Source organism: Dermacentor variabilis, chromosome 6, assembly GCF_050947875.1.
Source record: "Dermacentor variabilis isolate Ectoservices chromosome 6, ASM5094787v1, whole genome shotgun sequence".
NCBI classification, from domain to species: Eukaryota; Metazoa; Arthropoda; class Arachnida; order Ixodida; family Ixodidae; genus Dermacentor; species Dermacentor variabilis.
This window is the reverse complement of record NC_134573.1, coordinates 142949300-142964485: the sequence shown is the minus strand read 5'-3', so window position 1 is coordinate 142964485 and position 15186 is coordinate 142949300. Positions and strand designations below refer to the sequence as shown.

The 15186-nt window shown below is 48.9% G+C and overlaps 1 protein-coding gene across 1 annotated transcript in view; it reads left to right on the top strand.

Moving 5' to 3' along the window:
- The window catches only part of LOC142585378 (calcium-activated chloride channel regulator 2-like), a 551695-nt gene that overhangs the window by 517576 nt on the left and 18933 nt on the right, over positions 1-15186 (top strand). The window contains exons 11-13 of the mRNA XM_075696100.1: positions 1365-1505; positions 2703-2921; positions 3913-4179. Coding sequence (XP_075552215.1) covers positions 1365-1505; positions 2703-2921; positions 3913-4179 — 627 coding nt within the window. The remainder of the gene's footprint in view (positions 1-1364; positions 1506-2702; positions 2922-3912; positions 4180-15186) is intronic.

Genomic DNA, 15186 nt, shown 5'->3' with positions numbered 1-15186 from the left:
GGGTGAGAGGCCGTTCGCGAACTGAACCTCAAAAAAAAAAAAAAAAGACGGGCGATGTGAGAACGAAATTTACACTACATAATATTCCTGGCGCAGCATAGCCTGGGCCTCTTTTGCGCCACTAAACCACCATTTAACTGTATAATCTTCCGCGCTTCCCACCGACACGCTTCCAGTATGGCTCATACCTCAAGATTTGTACTTTGCGCACAGATACTTTAAGTTTATTATGACTTTTTGTTATAGTCTAAAATTTGTAGTTGTCGCAACGGTTTTGCAGAAGAAGTTTCTACGACGAAGCCCCGCCGCTTCTTTGGCTGAGCAACGGCAGTGTTTAAACCTATGTTATCGGTAGCTGCATTTGTCCCTTGAACCACCGCTCTGTCGCCGTAGTTCCGCCACGCCGAAATGACGTTGCTATTATCACGTTGCAAGGCGTCCTCCTTTATTTTTTCCCACCGTTTTCTCTCCCCAAAATCTGCGTAAGTGGTATTCAACACTTGTTTTGGTAGTCTGACTCTGTGGCACCTGATACAAGGCGGCATATACGGTACACATAATTACGCAAAGGAAAAAAAATTATTTTAATCGAAATAAAAATAAAGAGGTTTGATCACCATATCATGGTGACGGCTCCTTCGTTTCTCATAACAGTATTTCTAAAAAAAATTTCGTTGTAAGATAAGAAGAAACGTCGCAGGTTCGGAAACAATTCTAAAGCAGAGTCAGTTGAAGAAAATAAATGAAGTCCGCATATAATCTTAGACAGCTTGGAACATGGAGAGAGAAACGGCGAGGACTGGCTACACCACAGACGGTAGCTACACTGCATCCCGACACAAAACGCGTGCAGTGATACGCAACAATGCGGTCCGAGATGAACGCCTCAGTGTGGTTTGCGTCGTGCCTGCGCATGGTTGCCTGCTGCTGCTGTGTGATTCCGCTTTATCATCGCGGCCTTTTGTAATCGACATCTTTCAGCGCGGTTCTTCCGCTTGTACTGCAGGCCTGCATTCTTTCTCTCGCTTTTCGTTTCTCGAGCAGGGACTGTGATTAAAGCGTCTTTGGAAACGCCTGGAACGATTGATAACGCGAGGAAGGCGTGCGTATACTCGGAGTATGTTTGCCTCTGATACCTGCCATCCTTATTTACATGAGAAAGCGTACCGCCGGCGATGTAGCGGTGACGCGCTAATGCTTTCGCTTAATGGGCTTGAAAGGAAGCCGCCTTTCGAGGCGGAGCCGTATCGCATAGAACACCGAGAGAGAAGCGAGCCTTGGCGAGGCTTTAATCTTACAACGCCGATCGCGCCTGTCGCGTGGTACTCCAGTGAATATTAAGACTGCGGGCTTGTTTAATTCAGATGCTGAGCGAGGACCGCGAGTTCCCTTACCCGAGCTCCAACGGTTCTGCCGCCGCCGGCGGAGTGATCCTGTTGCTTAGCAACGGAGACATGGAGGCTGACGTCGCAGAACGTTTCCAGGAGTCGCTGAGGTCGTCCCAGGTAAGTAATAAAGCCGGAGCAGTAGTAACCGGTCGTGTATTTAATTAACAATAACTAAATAAAAATGAAGAGGGGGAAATCACTGCTGGTCGCATTGTAACTGTCTAGCGCAGTTTGCTGCCACCTGAACATCGGTCAGCAGAGGTGGGGGGGTATCAGGAGAATAAAAAGAAATATGGAGAGGAGATCGCACAAGAGAGTAAAGAAGAAAACTATTTACATATGCCGCGCGCATGGTAAAGGCCATGCAGTGATAAACATCTGGTTTCTTCTTACCAAAATTGTCGTTGACGTTCTATTTATGACATTCCCTTTTGAGTTTCTATAACTTTTCTAACGAGTGTCATTGAATGTTATAGAAACCCAACAGGTATTTATACGATGTATATTCAATAAAGACTATTTGGAAAAGCTATAGAATGTCACTCCGAACTATGTTTTGTACATGATCTCCTCAGTTGTGTTACTACGGTAATAAAAAAACGCATATACCTCATGTCATTAATATCCAATAATCTAAGGTGATGTTGCAGAATCCTATATGAGATGCACATTACAGCATTCAGTCAATGCTATTATGCAAGTACCGTGTAAGCTTTTTTTTCTTTTTTTTTATTCTTTTGACGCACGCATGTTTCATATGCCAAAACCCTCCGATATGTTTGAGGACGCGGTGGCTGCTGACACTGTTGAAACCTAATCAAAACATGACAAACTTCCCGGTACTTATTCGAAAGTTAAAAAACCTGTTGTCGACCTGATGAGAACTTGGTGAAATCACGGAAATTCCTCAGACTCCATGCTGATGCGACTCACTGTACGAGGGTTAATTCCGGTGGTATTTACGCAACCGACAAAGAGCTTCCATCTTGCTCACCCACCAAATTCCCCTGCAAGATCCGACAGGTTTCCGAGACAGTCGTCTCATCCAACGGATCGTACGGCAGAGACTGGACGGTTGTCTCGCCACATCGATCATTCAGCAGTTTCACTTTTAGAGCGCAGCTCTTTGGCGCCCGTTCCTGCGTTTCGCGTCGCCAGTGCCGTTATGCCTCGCCGTTGTCCCTCGCCGTAACCAGCTCCGTAGCCGGGGCCAGTGCGCTGCTCTAGCTGCGCGCGCTCCTGGCGCCATCTCTCGCGCTCGGCGCGAGCCTCGCTCTCATTTTAACGGCTCGTTTTGCACACTTCTCCGGCCAGGTTCGCCTGCAGAGCCTGGTGTACCCCAGTTCGGCGACTCCGAGCGCGCACCTGGACTCCCTGGTAGAGAACACGGGCGGGCGCACTTGGCACGTGCACGAGTCCACCGTGGGCGACGAGCAGCGAGGCAGCGTGGCCACCCAGGCCGAACTGTACGAGGCATTCTACTCCCTGCTGCTGCGTGGCTACTCGTGGGACGAGACCGACAACTACGTGATGGTGCGCATTCCCTCGCTTTGTGTCGTTTGCGGTGGGCCGATTTCGTGTCCTGGTGGGCGCCATTCATTAACCATAGTTCCTTTTATTTATTTATTTATTTATTTATTTATTTATTTATTTATTTATTTATTTGCTGGGTGAGTTCGTACATACTTGTAAATGAACAGGGAAACCAGCGGGGGGGGGGGGGGGTGAACGAGTACGAAGGAAAGAAGTGGATAGAACGAACGAACGAGTGAGCGAGCGGTGCACTTACAACTCTCGAGGCAACATACAACTTTGGTAGCTGTTATTCCAGCACTTTTCCTGCCTGCTTCTTCTGTTGCGTAGTCTTTTCCTTCCGATTTTCCTGTTCATTTAAGTGCTTCATCACAGCCTCCTGGAATAACAGAGAGAAAGAAAGAAACGAAAAGGAGGTTAAATAGATGAGAATTTCAGGTTTGCTAGCGTGCACAGGGGAAGGCCTTGCTCGCTTGTTCCTCACTCACTCACTCACTCACTCACTCACTCACTCACTCACTCACTCACTCACTCACTCACTCACTCACTCACTCACTCACTCACTCACTCACTCACTCACTCACTCACTCACTCACTCACTCACTCACTCACTCACTCACTCACTCACTCACTCACTCACCTTCTCACTTGCTTCGTGTCTTGTCGCACCTATTTCTGGCCTCCTCCAGCCCGTCACACTCTCACCTTATATGGGAGTCTATACGTGGCGTGACACTCAAGAAGACGTTAAACGAATTCGCAACACAACGAAAAAAAAAAGCTTCACCGAAAACGCCTGCTTGAGCCGTCATTTGCTGTTTGATCTATTAGAAAACATGCGGCTTTATGTGCGCCACGAGTGTATTCCCCACAGCAAAGATAGCTAACACGGCTTTATACAGCAACTCCAACATCCGAACCCCTATCTAACGTTGCACGTCGTTCTGATCTTGCCTCTCTCTCTCTGTCTCGTGGTCCGCGGCGAATGCAGATCGACAAGCGGGAGTTCGGCGAGGCTGAGCAGGCGGCCGGTCCGCTGCTGCTAAACTTCGACATCGACCACAGCCTGGCCCGCCAGCTCCTCGTCGTGGTCGTCGGCTACGACTTCGGCAAGACCTCGCTGCCTTCCATTCCCCAGGAGGGACTGGAGCTGATCGCGCCCCCGGGTTCGCCGCAGGCCAGCTACCGGTACAACGACAACGCCTTCAACTTCGACTACGAGTTCTGGAGCTATACCTTCACGATCAGTGACCCGCCGGTGAGTGTACCTACGCTTCGCCGTGTACATTGTTTGCCAATTGTACACAGGACGCTCCGCGGCTTCGTCACGTAGTTAGTAGGTCTCCCGCGTGGTGGCGCTCTTGCCACTCCTGACATTAGAGAGTTTTAGCCCAGCGGGTTTACGGCCAGCGGAGCGGAGCGGGCGAGCGGAGACACGACTGCGCATGCGCACAACGCTGAGGCGGCCAGTGGTTTTACGGAGCAGCGTTTACGCCCGCTGGAAAGCACTCCCCAGCGGAGGGTATACGCAGCGCGCGAGCGTGCGTAAGCGCGCGCGGGCGTGTATGGGAAATGGAAGATGGCAGCCGCGAACATGAACGCCGGCAGTTCTGCATCGACGACGGCGACTGCGGCGCTGACCCGTACATTAGTACTCAGTATATTATTAACAAATAATGTACTGAGAACACATAATATATCTTTATTCAACATTTCTTGCATTATAAAAGCAAGCGTCATTCAAATTCATTTCTCAGTAACTCCTATTCGGACCACTAGGTGGGGAAGCAGAGCGCCCCGCTCTCTCCGCTCGAGCGGATGAGTGATCCGCCGGGCTAAAATTCTTTTTTCGCGAGCCGCTCCGCTGGCGCAACGGTGGAGACCGCGAGCGGAGCGAAACGTAAACCCGCTGAGCTAAAACTCTCTATTAAGCCCCTTAAACTTCGTAAAGTAGCGGCACGCTTTGAAGAATGCCGCCTCCTCCTCGCGCGCTCTGGCCGAGGCCAACGCCGCGTCGCTATTGGCCTAATAGCATCACGTGGGCCCTCGAGCCGTGCATCAGCGCCATTTTTGTTCGGGAAGCGTCTACGGAGTGGCGAGGAGCGCATGTTGGCGCCGTTGCTACGCTCGAGCAGTGTAGGCGGCGCCACGGTCGAAGAGGGAGCGTGAAAGAGAGGAGAAACGAGGAGGAGTGAAGGGGCGGAGGAGGAGAGTGTCGCTACTTTACGAAGTTTAAGGGGCTTTATCCAGACAGTATATGCAGTGTCTCGTACAACTTTTCTGTGGTTGCGACGAGGCCATGGAACACATCATCTGCTTCCTTAACGCGTGAAGGTCGCAAAACGATATCAAGAAGAAGCGACTGCAGCAGGAAAGATGCGCTCTTTCCTTTTCAGTCGCTCCGTCTTCACGTTATATTGCGTCCTTTACACCATAACAAAGTATGAACTGACTTAACGATATATCCCAGGCAACAGCTAGTGATACACACTCTGCTATGCCACCCTTCTAATGATGATCAAAGAAAGGCATCTTCTGCGGGCTAGCCTGAACCGATCCGACGAAAGAGTGTCCACTGGAGCTAAGGTATTCAGACACTCTGCTTCAACCGCGCACAAGATATCTGGGGTGCTGCTGCGTTTCTTGGTGGACGACTGGGCTCTTCGACATACTTAGAATTCACGGCGAACGCTGTTGCATGTGCGCGCATTATCTGCGCTCATGTTCCGTCATTTTTTTTTCTAGCCCTTTCCCTGTCTCCTAATGTAGGGTACCAAACCAGGTTCAAGCAAACCAGGTGCAGCCTGGTTAGCGTCCCTGCTTCTTTCTCACACACTCTATCTATCGCCGTTTTTTTTTTTTTCACAACGCGCGAAGCCAACAGATAACAAAACCAAAGAAGCGCAGGAAGAGTTAACTACTCTTTTCAACTGACATGTAGAAATAATAAAAAAAAATTGAGATAAAGGTGGGTGAAAGGACCACTCGCCGTAGTTGAGAATCGAACCCAACGCGCCCATTACGGCGGCGACGCTCTACCATCATTGAGGTGACCAGAGATCACGAAATTCATACCTCTGATACGTTTCCTAAAAACCGCCCGATTTTCGGCCCATCCCCCTGAGTCGATCTCCGTTTTAAGCTCATCACGTTACCCAGTTCGATGACTAAGTATTTAGCGTTGTGCCGCTTAGCACGAGGTCGCGGGTTCGACCCCACAGCCGTTTCGGCCGCATTCCGATAGGGGCGGAGTGCAAAATGAAAAAGAAAAACGTTCGTGTAGCTTTGGGTGCGTGTTAAAGAACCCCAGGTGGTACAAATTAATATAGAGTCGTCAACTACGGCGTCCCTCGGAATCCACCGTGTAGTTTCGAAACAAACCTTACAACGTAGTCGAGGTACCTCTGGGGGTCGTCCTCCCGTACACTTTCTCGGGTATTTCTATACGCGTACTAGATCTATAGCCCTGGGAGTTTTAACCGGCGCCACTCCCGGCGCCATCGTTGTTGTGTGAACTGGAATGTTCACACTGGAAGTTCGATTAAAGACTGTTCTGAACCTCAGCAGGCACTGTGCTGTTTACGAGAGCTCAGTGGTGGCAGGTGCAGATATCTCAAGAGCGTGACGACATGCTCATTTCTCGTCTCCGACGTACAGGACTCGCAAGGCCGTATATATACAGGGGCGGGCGCGGACGGTGTGTGTGTGTGTGTGTGTGTGTGTGTGTGTGTGTGTGTGTGTGTGTGTGTGTGTGTGTGTGTGTGTGTGTGTGTGTGTGTGTGTGTGTGTGTGTGTGTGTGAGAGAGAGAGAGAGAGAGAGAGAGATATATATATATATATAGCGTCGACTCGACTCCTGTACCGGGCTCGTTTCGCCAGTCGCGATAAATCAACGTGACACCACCGCTCTTGTGCTGCAGAATGTCTCTCGTTCGGCGAGCTGTTCAATTGCTTCCGACTGGCCTTATCCCTGCCGGAAATGACGCGAAGGCGGCGAGCGAGAAATCGAATAGCTGGCTGCAGCGCTAAAACAACGGGCAGCGGACGGCCCAAACCTCCTCGAGTTGAAGCCGACGGGCTTACTCCTGCAGGATAAGTTCCAAAGCTAAGACTTCCTTAACTTCAGCTTCACTGGCCTCGCTCTGTTTCTTTGGGACACGGTTATCGCTTCGAGAATCTGGGAAGTGTTATGTGCGTGCTTTTATTTTCTTGGGGGGGGGGGGGCAGTGGGGAAGGAAGCACGTATGCCGAATCACGGGGGACACACTTTCATTTATTTGGAATAGTGTCATTGTATCATTTGCCCTTTGATGCTTGAGCTTTTGCTTCTTCTTTCTTTCAGTCGGTTTTCTTTTTTCTTGCTTTCCTTGTTTCTCAATACCTTTCTACCTTTCACCTCCAATCGCTTTGTTAGTAGCCGGATTCGCACGCTTCCAGCGCGGCGTAATGGTGCAGTTTTAAATAGACACTAAAGAGGAAACATTAAGTTAAGCTAGGTTGGTAGATTACACTTCGGAAACGATAAAAGGCCTCACATGACTTGTCCTTCAGAGGAACGCCGACCTTGCTATTTACTTCGTTCCTTCGGGACGTTGGCTTAGTTGACAAGCACTGGAATACATTTATACGCTCCATCAACCTTTGCCTCTCACCTGTACATAGAGCGATCATGCATGTTACTAACGCTTACTTTCATTTACTTTTTTTTTCTTTCTCTGTTTGTCTCTTTTTCACCGCACTCCTGCTGCTGCTCCTCCTTCACTTAGGGCCTTTCTGTCCCGATTACTTCCCGTATGCAAAGTAAGAAGTAGCCTGCAGGTGGCTAGATAGACGGCGGCAGAATTCCCCCAATTTTCGTGCACCCACCGCGGTCACTTGGCGGCCATACCATCATGGGGCTGAGCACGAAGGCGTGGGTTCGATTCCGCGGCGGTCGTGGGTTCGAGAAAGCAGCGGCCGCCGGTTTTCGAGGGGGTCATATTTCAGAAACGCTTGTGTGCAGCGGTCAAAATAATGCGGAGGACCCCACTGCGGCGTCTCTCATAGTTCATGTGTTTCTTCGGTACATTAAACTCGATCAATCAATCAATCTGCTTTTCATTAAAATATATTTATCTCTCACACATGCACCGATTCGGACTAACCTATAAAAGTTGATGGCGACTCTATAGTGAAAGCGATGGCTCTACTGAAACAAAGAAGGCTGTGGAGGCTCTTTTAAAGCCACTCGCTGCAGGGAAACAACGAAGGCAAGCGGGTACAGTGGTGAATTGATTCAGTTGCGATGTACAAATCTAGACCGAGCAACCTCTATTGTTCTACATTATTCTTACGGTGCTCGCTGGTTGAATTGTAGGAATTTTTATTCCTCTCCTTGTTGTTAAACCTTGCATTTGTTACTTAAGCAAGTGCGTGCAGTCAACCACACGCGGCGTTTCGTACGTTATTTCCGGAAAACGGAGCAACGGACTCAACCTGCGTAAGCGCGCAGGAAAGACAAGTGTCTGTTGAAGTTTACTGACTCACAGGACAGTACAGCTGTGCCTCGGTACGAAAAGTCACAAAAGGTGGCTCTAAATTGTACGAGGCCATGCTTCGTAGCTGCTTCTTACGGTAGCGTACCACCTAGAAGTGCAGACAGTGAGAGAAGAAAGGCAGGGAGATCCACCAGAAGCAAGTCTCTGGTACACTACCCTGTCCGTGTGTCGGGGAAAAGGGGGTTAGCAAGAAGGGAGTAGGCGATAGAGAAAAGAAAAAAAGCAAGACATAATGTGCTGTAGGCGTTCACTGACTGCGGTGGATCGTAGAAGGCACAGCAGTAATTTAGTTATTCTGATAGGATGCAGAGTCACGTCTATGTTGGGGGATTTCCTTTGCCGACAGCGGTCGGTCGCCGAGCTTAAATTCGCGAACAGTACACGGAGGCAACACGACACCGGCTGTCAGTAAATTATTGATTTCTTGCCCGTGAGTCTGGGCTATACACTGTTCAGTAATCGCGAGCCAACTAGCTCAGACGAAACCGTCGTAGAGGTACGCCTTTCTTTTCTGTCCCCGTTTCGTTTTGTCCCCGTCGCTACCTTTGTTCTTTCTTTTTTTTTCTCTCGTTTTAGGAACGAACTCAAAACAATGTCCCCGTTAGAAGGGAAAAAAATGCAGCCGAGAAGAAATTTGAAAAAAAAAAAAGCGTGAGCGTGTTTTCAACGGTACTCCGTGATCTAGACATACTGCCGGGCTCTGGCGCCGCGTAATCCAGTAATCCCGCGGAACCGCTTCGATCGATGCCGATGACGCTGACAACGACGACGCGAGTAAACGCGGTTAGTTTATCACGCGTCGCCCTCTATTCTACTTCGCTTATTCCAAAGCCGCCAGTCAGGCGTTTCGCGAGCCCGCATCCCTGCCTCCTCCCCACCCCTTTTCCTCCCTTTTTTTTTTTAATTTGTTACCCCTGCGACAGTCGAAAAGCAAAGAAACACCAATGCGCAGCGCAGCAGGCTCTTCTCTACAGACACGTGCAACATCAACCAACTTTCGCTCGTGTGACAAAATAAGCTGTCCACGCGGTACCAAAAAATAGAGGACGGTATTATAATGTTCTTTTTATTAACATTACAAGAGGGTTTTCTGGCTCTGCGATCGTTCAGCTTTCACGGGTACGATGGTGAGAACATGGATTTCTCTCGTACTCTTTGATGTGGTTTCAGAGGTCCCTGTGGCGTTGCTTATCACGCTTTATCTGTCTTCGGTGGCTTAAATTTCCAAGCAACAACATTCGCATTGTCATCGCGAATTGTTGCATTTCGAACGGAATAATATCGTTGGATGTGATCAGCCAACAAAGTCGCAACGTGGTTCGAAAGCCAGACGAACGATGTTCGTGCAAAATGCGTGTTCTTTCCACCATTCCCGTGCTGGAGTATACTATGCCGAGCGCTGTAGTTTCGCTACATTGCCCGATTCGCCGTCTTACCGTCGGTTCCGATTGGCTCACAGACCTGCTACGGCCTCTCTGATTGGCCCACAAATGCCAAGATGGCGGTATCAGACAACGTGGCGCGATTCGACTGTGTCCAGAATGCCACCCCCCTTGCAGAGCCGTCCTTGAAGCTCCATGCTTGGAGATGTTATATTTTTTTTTCTGGGCTTGTTGTTACATATTAACTTGTGGGTGAGCTGTGCCAGAACGGGACAAGAAAGGAAACAAACATGCTTGCAGCTCCACACACTAGCGCCACGGTTTTTATTTTTTCTTTGTCTTTTAACTCTGGCGCTTTCTGCTGGAAACTCTGCGGGGTGGTGGTTGACTGCGTAGCTCTCGAGCAGGAAGTAGAAGACAGAGTGGTTCGAGGCTTCCGCTCCCCCGACTGCCCCCCCCCCTTTCCCCTGCCCCACTCGGTTCAACCCACCGTGGCGCTCGGTCGGCGCCGGTGCACACCGCCGCAGCATCACACACAAACACGCGCACTGCCACGCAAGCTCGGGCTGTTCGCCGGGCGCGTCCCATATTCGACACCATTTTTTACGCCGCACGTTGTAACCCCGCGGCAGACGCGCGGCTCGAGCCTTTAAGACCAGCTCGCGGTGCGGTGGCGTGCACGCGCCAGCACCACCGACCGGCACTGCTACCCCGCGCTGCAGTCAAGCCAGCCTCAGCGTTCTTCCGCGGCTGGGAATATTTTTCGGCTATTTTTCAGAGTCCTTGCCGCGAGCTTCCGCTTCCTGCCCGTCCTTTACCCGCGGCTCCGAGTGTATACACTTTTGCGGTGCAATAACGTGCAGTGTTCTAGAAGCCGGACGCTGCTCTCGACGGGCACTTGGAGGAGTAGTTAGAGAAACGCGTCGTTTTATCTCTGTTGAGATATTGCGTTGCCTGTTCAACAGAATTTCCTTTGAAATGCAGTTGACCAGCGTGAACGTTTCCTTGCAAACGGTGAACCACTCTGAAGCCGAGTTCGTAAACCTCGGTTGAACACATATAACGCTTGTAAACTGTTTCTTACAAAAGAAGCAATAAAGGCCCTGTTGTCTTTCTGTTGCTTTCTATGTAGTGTCTCCAGCTTTATTCTTTCTTTCTTTTTCTTTTCCTTTATTTTTGTGCATGTGATCGGCCAATGGGAAGCCAAATTCGCAAACTCCATTCGCAGCACCCACACAAATGCTAGTCATTATTTGGCTGTCAACTTGGCTGTTGTTGGCTATTGAGAGCTCGCGAACACCGTGCAATCGTCAGCAGTGACCATCGCAAAAATTTATTTCGACGTTGTGTGGGAAGCTCAATCACATTGTACCTCTAAAGACCGCATAGACAGCTTCCACAAACCATTTTTAGCCCCGCTGCCTTAGTCTACGTTCTTATCAGACTATAGTTGCAGAGTGTGTGAAGGCTTGTAGGTCCTCCTCAAGGAGAATCGATATAACTAAGTTCATCGGATATGCCTGATAGCTTATTGGCGTATTTTTATAGGTTCATTTCTTGCAAGGAACGATTGGCGATTGAGCAGCGCCGGCGAGGTCGGCCGAACACTGCATGCCAATGTAATTTAAAAAAAAAAAAGAAGACTCCATGGGCCTCACAGTAGTTGTCGACTAAGTTCTCTCGATATGGTCACGCGCAGGCAAAGTGAAGAAACCTGTGATTACGAAAGATTGTCGACAAAATTAGCATTATAGGAGCAGTTGTGTTTATGGAGAACTCCATTACAGACAACATTATCAATTCGTTATGGCTGGAACGCATTACCTAGTGCAAAAACGAACGAAAAAAAATAATAAAGACAAGGCGCGTACACGATAGCGCTAGACTATAACTCTATCCTGCCCACATTTCTCTGTACCGCGCGCGTTTCGCGCCGAGTAATATATCTGAGGAGAACTTTTTGTTGGGCTAGTTGGTGCATATTACAGAAGTACTATAGCGCCAAACAGACGACACAAGTAGAAGAAGCGCTCGTCCGTGTCTCTTCTTCTTGTGTCGTCTGTTTGGCGCTATAGTACTTCAGTAATATATTTGAGGCCAACCATAAGGCACTTGCAAAAAAGAAAAAAAAAACTAGCCCAACTTTCTTCTCCCAGAAACTCGACCTCGGGACAGCAGGCCCATCGCGAGTTCTCGCGAGTTCTCGTAGCCTCGCACAATGCTGCACCGCACCCGTAGTGCTAAGCAGCAGAGTCTCTTTCCGTTCAATGCACTCACTTCCGCGTACCTCCTCGCCCTCCGGCTTTCACCCTTCGCGAACCGAGATTTCCTTTCTTTTTCCCCTCCTGGCGTTTTCTGTGCATTCGCTTTTGTGCGCACGCCACGTGGAAGGGACGCCGGCGAATCCTCGGTATATAGGGCTTCCACTCCGAAAAAAAGCCGCGGTTTTGCCCGTATAGCCCGGCGAGCCGACGTTATTTATTCGAAGCCAAACCGCGTTTGTCGTCTCGGGGCCCGGAGGCAAAAGGGTGGCTGGGGGGAGGAGGAGTGGGTGCGAGGTACCAAGAAGGCTTCCGTGCGACGCGTGAGCGGGTCGCAGTGAGCGCATCCTTTTCGCGTGCTTTCGTGTGCATGCGAACTGAGGTGCCCGAGTTTTCAGTTTATGCAATTTCTGTTGTCTCCCTCTCTCTCTCTCTCTATTGCTTGTTTTGCGTCTGTCGACCGAAGAGCGGGTATAGTCTGCTTACGCGGGGAAGCAAAAACGGGAAGCACGCAAACGCCGAGATTAAAATTGAGCCCGAGAGAGACCGGACGATGGTGCGCATGCGCGCGCGGCTTCGCCGCTTTGTCGCCGCCGAGAAGGTTGGACGGAAAACGCGCAGCGCGCCTAGCGGTCGAGAGACGCAGGAAGGAGCGAGTTGGCGCCCGCGACGATAAAGCGGGTCGAGTTCCTTTCTTATTTTTTTTTTTATTTTTTATTAGACACTCGTAGGGAGCGTGGGCTTTACAAGTGGAGCTTCCTAATCACTTACAAAAATGCATTAACCTAAAAAAAAACACACACACAACCTAAATTCACAAGCTTTCCTCAATAATAGTTATTGAAGGCCACATAAACTAGAAACGAAATAGACTAGACTAGACTAGAAATGAAATAGACTTCATACTCTGCGCTAACCCTGGCATCATACAAGATGTGGACGTGCTCGGCAAGGTGCGCTGCAGTGACCATAGGATGGTAAGAACTCGAATTAGCCTAGACCTGAGGAGGGAACGGAAGAAACTGGTACATAAGAAGCCGATCAATGAGTTAGCGGTAAGAGGGAAAATAGAGGAATTCCAGATCAAGCTACAGAACAGGTATTCAGCTTTAACTCAGGAAGAGGACCTTAGTGTTGAAGCAATAAACGACAATCTTGTGGGCATCATTAAGGAGTGTGCAATGGAAGTCGGTGGTAACTCCGTTAGGCAGGAAACCAGCAAACTATCGCAGGAGACGAAAGATCTGATCAAGAAACGCCAATGTATGAAAGCATCTAACCCTACAGCTAGAATAGAACTGGCATAACTTTCGAAGTTAATCAACAAGCGTAAGACAGCTGACATAAGGAAGTATAATATGGATAGAATTGAACATGCTCTCAGGAGCGGAGGAAGCCTAAGAACAGTGAAGAAGAAACTAGGAATTGGCAAGAATCAGATGTATGCGTTAAGAGACAAAGCCGGCAATATCATTACTAATATGGATGAGATAGTTCAAGTGGCTGAGGAGTTCTATAGAGATTTATACAGTATCAGTGGCACCCACGACGATAATGGAAGAGAAAATAGTCTAGAGGAATTCGAAATCCCGAAGGTAACGCCGGAAGAAGTAAAGAAAGCCTTAGGAGATATGCAAAGGGGGAAGGCAGCTGGGGAGGATCAGGTAACAGCAGATTTGTTGAAGGATGGTGGACAGATTTTTCTAGAGAAACTGGCCACCCTGTATACGCAATGCCTCATGACCTCGAGCGTACCGGAATCTTGGAAGAACGCTAACATAATCCTAATCCATAAGAAAGGGGACGCCAAAGACTTGAAAAATTATAGACCGATCAGCTTACTGTCCGTTGCCTACAAAGTATTTACTAAGGTAATTGCAAATAGAATCAGGAACACCTTAGACTTCTGTCAACCAAAGGACCAGGCAGGATTCCGTAAAGGCTACTCAACAATAGACCATATTCACACTATCAATCAAGTGATAGAGAAATGTGCAGAATATAACCAACCCTTATATATAGCTTTCATTGATTACGAGAAAGCGTTTGATTCAGTCGAAACCTCAGCAGTCATGGAGGCATTACGGAATCAGGGTGTAGATGAGCCATATGTAAAAATACTGGAAGATATCTATAGCGGCTCCACAGCCACCGTATAGTCCTCCATAAAGCAAGCAACAAAATCCCAATAAAGAAATGCGTCAGGCAGGGAGATACGATATCTCCAATGCTATTCACAGCGTGTTTACAGGAGGTATTCAGAGACCTGGATTGGGAAGAATTGGGGATAAAAGTTAATGGAGAATACCTTAGTAACTTGCGATTCGCTGATGATATTGCCTTGCTTAGTAACTCAGGGGACCAATTGCAATGCATGCTCACTGACCTGGAGAGGCAAAGCAGAAGGGTGGGTCTGAAAATTAATCTGCAGAAAACTAAAGTAATGCTTAACAGTCTCGGGAGAGAACAGCAATTTACAATAGGCAGCGAGGCACTGGAAGTCGTAAGGGAATACATCTACTTAGGGCAGGTAGTGACGGCGGATCCGGATCATGAGACGGAAATAATCAGAAGAATAAGAATGGGCTGGAGTGCGTTTGGCAGGCATTCCCAGATCATGAACAGCAGGTTGCCGTTATCCCTCAAGAGAAAAGTATATAATAGCTGTGTCTTACCAGTACTCACCTACGGGGCAGAAACCTGGAGGCTTACGAAAAGGGTTCTACTCAAATTGAGGACGACACAACGAGCTATGGAAAGAAGAATGATAGGTGTAACGTTAAGGGATAAGAAAAGAGCAGATTGGGTGAGGGAACAAGCGCGAGTTAATGACATCTTAGTTGAAATCAAGAAAAAGAAATGGGCATGGGCAGGACATGTAATGAGGAGGGAAGATAACCGATGGTCATTAAGGGTTACGGACTGGATCCCAAGGGAAGGGAAGCGTAGCAGGGGGCGGCAGAAAGTCAGGTGGGCGGATGAGATTAAGAAGTTTGCAGGGACGGCATGGCCACAATTAGTACATGACCGGGGTTGTTGGAGAAGTATGGGAGAGGCCTTTGCCCTGCAGTGGGCGTAACCAGGC